This window comes from Octopus bimaculoides, chromosome 6 (assembly GCF_001194135.2).
Source record: "Octopus bimaculoides isolate UCB-OBI-ISO-001 chromosome 6, ASM119413v2, whole genome shotgun sequence".
Classification (NCBI taxonomy): Eukaryota; Metazoa; Mollusca; class Cephalopoda; order Octopoda; family Octopodidae; genus Octopus; species Octopus bimaculoides.
Window position 1 is genome coordinate 53,810,369 of NC_068986.1, and position 10,696 is coordinate 53,821,064.

A 10,696-nucleotide genomic window follows, 5' to 3' on the forward strand; every position below is an offset into this window, starting at 1 on the left:
ATCAGGTAGTTAGTGTTTTTTCTTGTTTTAAATTAAAATTTCATCCCCAACCAATATAAACAAGTACTTTTATTTTTTTATTATTATTATTTTTTCAATTATTTACAAAAGTCCTCCAAAAAACGGAGAAAATATTTTGTATTTTTTTTTGTTTTCTTTGGATGGAATCATTAGCTTCATCTTTTAATATTCTGAACTCTTTCAACCCAAAGAATTTTTTTCTTGGTTGCCTTAATAACTCAGTTGCTTATTATACAATTTCTAAATCAATAAATATAGTTTTGTTTTAGATAATTGACACCACTCAATTAGAATGTCTTCCACATATTCTGGTACAAAATATAAATGAAAAAAAAAAAAAGGTTTTATCGAAGTTGAAGTTAAAAAAAAAAATCAAAAATAGCAATAACTGGAAGGAATTATAACAGACATTAATAACCGGGAATATAGAACAAGAGTTCCAGGTTCTTCCAGTCTTTGGAAATGCAGCAGTGCTAATATATCAATTAGGTGTATTTGATAAAGAATGAGTTAAATTAATAAATAAGAATTAAATTCATTTTGTATACAGATAGTGAAAGATGCATTTTACTCTCTAGGTGAAAGAGTTTCTTGGCAACATTTCAAACAGTATGTGTGTGTGTTATGTCGTGCATTCTGAAATTATCCTCTGTGAATAAATGTGACAGAGAGTGAAAGAGTTTCTTAAATAAAAAAATTGCACCCATATCAAAGGATAATTGTTTCTGGTTTAGGCACAAGGCCAACAATCTTAAAAGGAGTGAGTTAGTCGATTATATCAACCTCAGTATTTTACTGGTATTATCAATACTTTATCAACTCCAAAAGGATGAAAGGCAAAGTTTATCATGGTGAAATTTGAACTCAGAATATAAAGAGTGGGACAAATATCACAAACCATTTTTTTTTTTCTGTTGCTCTAATGATTTTGCAAGTTCACTGCCCACATTCATATTAAAGGATAACAAGAAATATCTCATATTAAAAGTAACAAACATATTGCAGTTTTTCTTTAACAATAAGAAGAAAACATTTCCTTCACAAGTTTTTTTTTTTTTTTAACTTTCATGATTAGAATTTTGAAAAGGTAATCTTTTTCTTAAATATTTATCACGTGAATATAATGGAATTGGTTTTAAAAAAAGCTCATAAAAATGGCATCAACAAAGAACTAGTTACTTCAGTAACTGTTCTTACAACCAACTTTGATAAATTGAAAGAATTTATTCTTAAATTCTCATGAAGTTGGAGGGGATGGTTAACTGAACAAAAAACACTAAAATAAAAAAATGCTCCAGCATTACCACAGCCGTAGGGCTGAAATGTATAAAAGAATAAAATGAATAAAAGCTGAAGTTCAGAAAATAAGCAGTTTAACAATCAGCAGTTAAAATCCATATCTAATGGTCAATTATTGATCTTTAAAATTGTAGCTAGAAATGCAAATACAAAATTCTAAAGAAGGATTACATTTATAATTTTGAATATTCAACACTGTTTTTTTAACTTATTTAAACATATGTGCAGCTAATCATGATTTTTCAAAAATAAGATTACACTCTTTTCTAGATTTTATTTTATGTTGAAATTAAAATAATTTTAAATGCTAGTGACTCAAACAAAAAATAAATAAAGTTCTGGTCAACTTTATAGGGTTACATTACAAGAAATAATGTAATTACTAAAATTTCCAGCCTAATAATGTATGAAGTTAAATTTAAAATTTAAAAACTTTTATACCATCTTTAACTCCCTGCTGAAATTATATACATTTATAATTATAATTTCTCAAAATTGGAGCTATCTTACTTGTTATAGTTATTTCATATTTAAAGTTAAAATAAAGTTTTAAAAAATGTCAAAAACAGAATTGAAAAAAAATTATACAAAATCATGTTACAGGCCACCTACTCCAGTGACATAAATATTAGTTTCAAATTTTGGTACAAGGCCTGTAATTTTGGGGGAAAGGGTAAGTTGATGTCATCAACCCCAGTGTTCAACTGGTACTTATTTTATCGACCCTGAAAGGATGAAAGGTAAAGTCGAACTCAGAATGTAAAGCTGGATGAAATGCCACTAAGCATTTTTGCCTGACATGCTAACAACTCTGCCAGCTCACTGCTTTGGGTAACATAAATATTTTATAGGTGCATTATTCATGATGGTCACAATTTTTGTATAAGCACTAGAATGCAATCAGTAATAATAACATGATATCAAATTCTTACATAGTTATATGAAAGAAATGAAAATTTGTGATGTTTAACCTTCTCCCAACTGATACACAAAAACATTCAGTATATCTAAAACATCAACAACGTTTTAGTAAGTAAAATCATTATTTACTTTCAAGTCCTTCCAGATATTTACATCAATGCTTTTACTAATTCTGCTTTTGTCTTTTCCAAACATTCCTCAAGATCTTTGACTTTCAGCTTCAAATTTTCATTTTTTATACCAAGTTCTTCCAGTTCCTTCAAATCACTTTGATTCTTTTTCTTACGATTCTCTCTTGATTTGCGTGATGCTATATTATTTCGTCTTCTCCTTTCATTATATTTCTCAATTGCAGACATTTCACCAGCTGTGAGAGATGATGTTGTCATTTGTCTATTGCTTACAGATATTTGGGCTGTATTGGAGATTTCACCTGCTAGACGAAGCTTCTTATTAGGACTACAGTTGTGGTTTTCAACAGTTGTTGTTGTGGATGATGATGATGATGATGTACCTACTACATGACTGTTATTCAGTAATAATGAATGAGGTAGAGTGTAGCTCTGCCTCTTAAATGTAACTTTATTCTCAGGCACCTGTTTCAGGCATACTTTTTGTGAGTTTTGATGGGTTGAGGTAATTTGTTTCTTACCTTGTTCAGGAAAAACCTCAAGAATTTCATTTGTTGGAGGATAAGTCTTTGAATTCTGATCTATCATAGGGCAAGTCTTTATATTCTGATTTAACCCTGTATAAAGACTTGGTTTCTCATCTACTGTTGGGTAAATTTTCAGCTTTTCTTCTGCATCAGGGAAAGCAATATAACCAATTGGTTCAGAGTAAACTTCTAGGAGAGGGTCAATTTCAGATGTATCACTTAGTTTCTGGTTTGTCTCCTGGTAAAACTCCAGCTTTTGATCATCTAAAGGTGACAAAATTTCCAGCATCTTATCTAATTCAGAGTAATGCTCATACAGTGGCTCTGATTCCAAGAGAGATGTTTGCGAATCAAGTAGGAGATCTGAATCAAAAGAAGTTTCTGTAGAACCTACACCTTGTGCAATATTCTCATCCAAATACTTTTGGGAAGAATCCTACAAAAATATTAAAAAAAAACAATATTTTGATTGATATTAAAGGATGACAAAGATGTCATAAAAAATTATATAAATAAAATAAGGAATGTTATTTTCATTATAACTGACTCAGCCAAAAAAAATATGTACCAACAAGACACAGACTTTGCATACTGCATCACATTATAACACTCTAGGAAGGTAGCACCTTCAAGTAACAACTGATACAAAATAGTGGAGACTCTTTTATCTAGTTACATTGGACAAGTTCTCTAGAGTCAGTGCACAAAATACATGCTGTGAAATAGTTGTTGAGTAGAAGGGCTTCTGGTCCCAGAAACCACAACATTCAAATAAGACATGCACTCCACAAGTTGCATTGCAGGTTACCTAACTTGGGAGGGCAGTAACTTAAAATAAGGACTGCAAATGAAGTCTCTAGTTCAGTTACAAGAATAACATGTAATCAGGCTACACTATAAGAAATATGCAACAACAAAGTTGGCCAGTTTCTCTACTGATGCATGTGTTGGATGACATGGAAAATAACAGGTTATGAGACCCAGCCAACCCATGTCAGTTTGGAAAAAATGGAAAGATGATGATGATGATTATGGTGGTGGTAGTGGTGGTGATGATATAGAATAACTTATTAGAACCACAGATAGAGTGGAAATTATATCGAGTGCCACAATCAGGTAACTGAAATCAGTAAGAGTAAAAATATAATGGTATTTAACACTCACTACTTTGTTCATAAAAACCACTTGTAAAATATTATAAATGTGCCCACATAGCATTACATGACTTTGCAATCACAGTAATGAACAAGTCTGTTATATAAAATTCAAAGCTATTTCCTCATGTCTATTTATAACCTATTGAATGAAATTAGGTCTCAAAGAATACAAACTAAACAAAAGGTACAAAAATTTGTTTATATATTTATTTCTCATAGCTGAATATTCCACACATTGACTCAAGGCCACAAATTTTAATAGGAGGGTGGAGATGATTAAATCAATCCTCAGCAGTTGACTGGTACTCATTATCTCAAGCTCAGAGTGATGAGCAGTAAAGTAAAACCCAGGCAAGATTTGATCTCAAAGGGCCAGGGATATTAAATACTGTATGTTTTTAAGGTGCACATTCGCTAACCAACAAAAAAAATTCCGCCTCTATATCATAAGAAAAACTTTGATCAAAATATTAGAAACTTCCCCTCACAACAGTATAAAAACTGAAGTAATTTTACTTATCTACCAATAAATGCAATTTTTGCCAAAACAGATTTTCATTAGTTTTCTTGGATTCTGTTTCTTTAACTGTAAAACAAGATACCTTTTCTACTCAATATTAACTTTGCCTTAGAAGAATGGTGAATGGTAAAGTAGGGAGTCAGATAAAATACCTTGTGTCCACCTTAAAATCCAATATCCTAGATCTATCTTTTATTGTTAATAACTAATTTTATATTACTATTTTAAAAAATTATTTCACCTTTTAGTTAAGGAAGTTGTGACTGATGATCTCTTGTCAATACTTTAAAAAATTATTTTATCCTTTAGTTGAGGAGGCTCAGGAATATATATTCTCTCAACTGTAGTCTAGGCACTCACCATAATACTTTTTTATAATATGAGCAAACTGTCAGCATTCACCAGCCATATCAACTGAACATATATTGAACCAATGAGGATGGTTGATTGGAAGACTCCTTAGCACATCAGATAAAATGGCTTGCAGTATTTGTTCTGTCTCTTTACATTTTGAGTTCAAATTATGCAAAGGATAAATTTGCCTTTAATTCTTGTAAGGTCAGTAAACTAGAGTACTCATTAAGGATCAGAGTCAATATGACCCACTGCTGATCAGTGCCTGATACAAGGGGCTACCATAGTACAGTAGAGCTCAAATCCCTGCCCAACCATGGGGCTTTGGTGTTGACATGAAATGATACACCAGTTGAAGTTGATTGCTTTCACAACAATATTACCTATATGTAACATTCTATATTACTGCCAACACACATATCCACTCGTCCACTCACATAAACACATACATACACTCTTTTTATAAAAGCAGATCTTATTAAAAAGAGATAATTAACAAAAAAGCACCTGAGCACTGTATGCAATAATTTCATAATACATATAACACAGTAGGTTTATACAGTTCTCACCATTCTAGAAATAACAACAAAATTTCACACAAATCATGCCATATTGCTTAAAAAGAAGGAAGCATAATGTAATGATGAAAGACACTTCAGCCACAACCATTCCATATTTTTCGCTTTTTTGCAGTAAATGTGTATCTGAGACTATGTTATCCAATGTGTTTCACTTTTTTGTTTCTGACAGTAGGGTGTGATTTAAGGGATTTTTATCAGCTGGTCCTGATTATGATGACTGGTATTTTTATAAAAGTAAATAAAACTTTTTTATAATTTTCTAACACAGATTTTAAAATGATCTTTAATTTTGCAAATGAACAACAAATTGCTTCTCATAATTATGAAACATTTTTTATCAACTCCAAATGATTACTAAATCACTAGCAAATATGTAACCTTTCCAACATGAAGAGTTTAAATAATTTTTTCTCACTTACAGCATCCAGTGGTAGAAGGAGTTTGGATATGTCATTTGAAAGTAACAAGCTGTCCAGGTCTGAAGGGAACTGTTCTGTTAAGAGATTCTCTTCAACATCAAAAGATCTGAGTTTTGTATTTGGGCTTGAACCTGGTGGGGAAAAAACACATAAAACATGAACAAAAATAGGCACAGACTTGGTTGTGCGATTATCAAGTTTTCTTTCTAAGCATGGAATTAATATCAGTACTAAGCCCTTTATGCAAGTGTCTTCTACTATAGCTTCACATAGACCAATATTTTGTGGGTGGAATTTGGAGACGGAAAATATGCAGAGGTTTGTCGTGTGTGTGTGTGTGTGAGTGAGAGTGCATGTATGCTTATGCTCACATCCCATATCTTAACAGTTTGACAAATATATTTTAATAAAGTAAGTATAAGACTGAAATAAGAACTGGGGTTGATCTGATCAACTACACACTTGATGATGGTGTTGCAGTTTGACTGTAGACCAATCAGTGCCACATTTAGGCATGGGTATAAAGTGTTGTAGGGCATCCAACGCCTAAGTGTAAAGTTATTGAAGATATTACTAGGGATCTCACAGTACTTGTAGTCAAGGAGTCTACAAATCTTAATACAGTTGTGAGTCCAATGATTGGAACTAGTAATTGAATAAAATGGCTTTATAAATCGTAACAATCAATCAATCAATTTGTCTGTCAATAATATGAAAAAACAAAAAAGGAACTACAAATGAGAGGAGTCAATCATCTCAAGCAATTTTGATAGGTTACACTTACCTCTGTTAAATAGGCCATTCATCTTCGATACTGTACGTGGTTAAATAAGATGTGTCAATCACTGGGGTTTCAGCTGTTGGGGAGGTATCAAATATCTGGAATATATCATCAACAACGTCAGTTTGAAGATTTGTGGATTGGTCTTGGCATTCAAGATGAGTGTTGTCTTGTGACTGCATGATTAAATTAGTAAATAGTTCCGTGTTGTCAATAACAAAAGTATTACTTGCAGCTATTTTGCTTCCTTCTTTTTTCACTTTTGTTCCTTTCAACCTGAAGGGGTTGTTCAGACTGTTGTATCTGGTGACTAACTGATGTTAGCTAACCTGATCCAAACAGACTGCCTACTGTTGCCCTAAACAACAAGGCTAGACACAAGTGCCTAGTGCAACACGTCTTCCCCTGCCCTGAAGAAAAAACAAAAAATTAAATTAAAATTTAGAACAGTGTTTAAATATATTTTTGTTTTCTTTTTATTTTGACAAAGCATAAAGTCATCATAACAAAAGGGAAGTTGTGATATCCATATACCTAATGCACCATTTTCCTTTTCTATAAAAACCAAATCAATTTGTCAGCCTATGATTGAACATGTCTCATATCAAAAGCACTTAAGCTTTAATCATTCAGTCATACTCTTTTTAGGTATAGTGTATGTAGGACTATATCATCTTCAATACGTAAGTATGCTCAACCGAATTCTGGTTTAAGCACCCCATATAATCCCTCATAACACTTTTATTTTGGGGAATTTTCAGGAAATTTTTGCAAATTTGTGTTCTACACACAGGAATTCATGATAAATGAAAAAAAGATTTTTTGTGTGATTTAAGGGCGATTTAGCTGTTATTTTTAGCACAACTCACGACCACCTGATACCTTCCTAATTTTGTTGTTACTCTGACACTTGATGTTTTTCTATATTTTTCTTGTCATAAATACATTTAATGGAATGATGATGCACCTAGGGTGGGCCATTGCTGGGATTTAGGAAAACAATTCAGACTGTCCATATTTTCAACTCTGATTTAAAAAAAGAAAAATTCGAAAAATAGTGGAACTTTAGGATTTATGTGGTGGGGGGAAGAGAAGAGAGTTCAAATTTTTTTTTTTAAGCCTGTTTTTTTTTTTATAATCACTTGAATTCCCAAGTGCAGAACACAAATTAACAAAAAATTTCTAAAAATTCCAAAACATAAAAACGTTATGAGGGATTATATAGGGTACTTAAGCTAAAATTCCACCATGTCCTCTTTTCAAGATTCTTGAATATTGAGGTAGATTTGACTTATTTCTAGCAGGTTGAATGATGCTGTACAGGTTTCTTTACTGACTAGTAACTATTCATTTCTTTTGACATGTAGAACAGTCTTTATAATTAATAGAATGAGGAAGGAACAACTAATGTTTGTGATTGTTAAATAGTTATTCATTTTTTCTAACTAGGCACAAAGGCAATTACTTTTTTAAATCATAGCTTATTAAACCAATATCAGTTCATCTGTTTTTTCTCCATCCTGGTATGATTTGGACAAGTCTACTAGTATCTTGTCACTACTAACCATCCTTCTGTATATGGTATGCACATCAACTGAGAAATACCAGCTAATTCTATCATAATTTTCATTGTTATTTTTCACATGGTTTTAGTTTAAATACCCCTCTTATCACTAATCGCTCTATATCATGGACTGGATACATTTTATCATGCTATCAGACCTAGTTTTGCAGTGTGTGTGTGTGTGTTTTTTTTGGTGGGGAGACTAAAAAGTTGCTGCTACCCTATATTGTTTCCATTTGTTTCAATGATATTACCAATAATTATTTGATTGATATTAATTGTATCTCTTATCCAAAATTGCCGCTGAACCAAGAATTCAATTTGCCAAGAGCTTAACTGCTTGTCACTCAATTCAATGAGGGAGCTTCCATGCAGTTGATCAACCTGCTAGAAATAACAGCCAAGTTCCCTCAAATCACATTATACCATCTTAAAGAATAAGTATGCTGGATAATGTAGTCCTGTGTTCCCAGCACAAACCAAAAAGATGAGATGGTCACAACTGGAAAGGCTTTGATCATAGATCTACTTGAGATCAAGATTGACCTAGAGATAAAGAGAAGCCAACAAACAAACTACTTTGTGGTCACTTCACTTGCTAGAAATAACAGTTGAATTCCCTCAAATCACATCTTACCATTTTAAACAAAGAACACATTTGACAATGTAGTGCATGGTATATAAAAAGGCACGATGGTCATGGCTGGAATGCATTTGATTCATAGATCTGCAACACCACATTTGACATGGGACTAAATGACAATCAGTTTTCTTTTCTTCAGTTGTGTGTAGCAAGCACCAGAAGTGTCAAGATAGATAACAGGTCACTGCCTCAATCTGCCTTATATCAGTCCAGTTTGAAATCTTTAAATTCATCATATTCAGTAATCTACACAATCTTTATAATCATCATCACAGCAGTATTGACATAAGCTATCAAGAAAGCTTTCATACAACAGCTCAGTACGCTAGAAATAATAATCAAATCTCTCCCAAAGTACACCCTACAGCCTTTCGAGAAAAAAAAAATAAGGAAGCCAATGTCATATAATATGGTTCTGGATAGCACAGTCTGAAAAAAAGATGGGGACGATCACCACTGGAAAGTCTTTGGTTGGAAGTCTGTTTCATTAGGGCTGACCTAGGTATAAATAACAGAGATGGCTCGCAAAATAAACTATAAGCAATAACAACAGCTACATCTCTCTGATCATACTTCACCGTCATCTGAAAAAAAATATGCAATAGTGGATATAATGTAGTCTGAAATTTGTCTGAAAAGGCAGGATGGTCACGGTTAGAATGTCTGGGATAATAAGGACAACTCAACCTGTAATCAAACAACTCTGACGAAGATTATGAGGTTGCTCGACCTGCTATAAATAGCAGCCAGATTTTCGGTCGGAGTGGGGGGGGGGAGCATGGTTAGAACATTTTCGATCACGTCTGTTCAGTTAAAATAAGACTAAACAACAACTGCTGCGATCTTTATGATGTAATATAGCTGATTTTGTTTTTATGTATAAGTATGGTCGAACTGTGGTGTTCATGCCTTTCCAAAAGGCACTAACAACGTGAAGTCAAATAAGTCCAACCAAGAATCGAAACCGAGTCAACTCGCTAACGAATGCCGATAGCACACCCACTTTCGTAATCTACGGAACAACGATGCGTTCTCGAGTGACGTAATGGAGAAATAGGTCGGTGGTGTTGGTTGGTACACGGGTACTAATAAAAGCAAACAACACATTTCTTAACTCGATACTTCACTATTTAATTCTGTGTTGAAAGCAAGATGATAGTGATTTCGCTGGACACTCGTACAGCAGAAAATGTTATAAGGTTCGTTAATGCGTTAAACATCTCCCCTCCTCCGTCTCTTCTCTACGAACATCGTGTCGACACAAGCAATTTGTTGCATAAGAATAAATGTAATAGCCGATATAATCAATACCGTACGTATTCATCGATGAAAGGCCACCTCGACTCGGGTGGAATATGAATCTAAGATATAACAGTGGCGACATGATATTTCATACAACGCAATTAATACGGTTTTGTAATATCTACGTCAGAAGGGAAAAAATTCCATGCAAATTAGATTATGAACTACGCGTGGGTGCGCATAATATATATGTGTGTATATATGTATGTGTGTGTATATGTGTATATATATATATATATATATATATATACATACACACATATATATACACACACACACATATATATACATACATATATATACACACATATATACATACATATATATACACACATATATACATACATATATATATATACACATACATATATATACACATATACATACATATATACACACACACATATATATACACACACACATATATATACACACACACATATATATACACACACACACATATATATATATATATA

At 32.6% G+C, this 10,696-nt stretch overlaps 1 protein-coding gene across 1 annotated transcript in view; it reads right to left on the minus strand.

The window, feature by feature from the left end:
- Positions 1 to 98: 98 nt before the first annotated feature.
- Positions 99 to 10,696, minus strand: part of LOC106880144 (uncharacterized) — a 12,858-nt gene continuing 2,260 nt past the window's right edge. Inside the window, exons 2-4 of the mRNA XM_014929979.2 lie at positions 6,715 to 7,121; positions 5,931 to 6,061; positions 99 to 3,335 (exon numbers count right to left, since the gene is read on the minus strand). Of these exons, the coding sequence (XP_014785465.1) occupies positions 2,391 to 3,335; positions 5,931 to 6,061; positions 6,715 to 6,736 (1,098 nt within the window). The 5' untranslated portion in view covers positions 6,737 to 7,121 and the 3' untranslated portion in view covers positions 99 to 2,390. The remainder of the gene's footprint in view (positions 3,336 to 5,930; positions 6,062 to 6,714; positions 7,122 to 10,696) is intronic.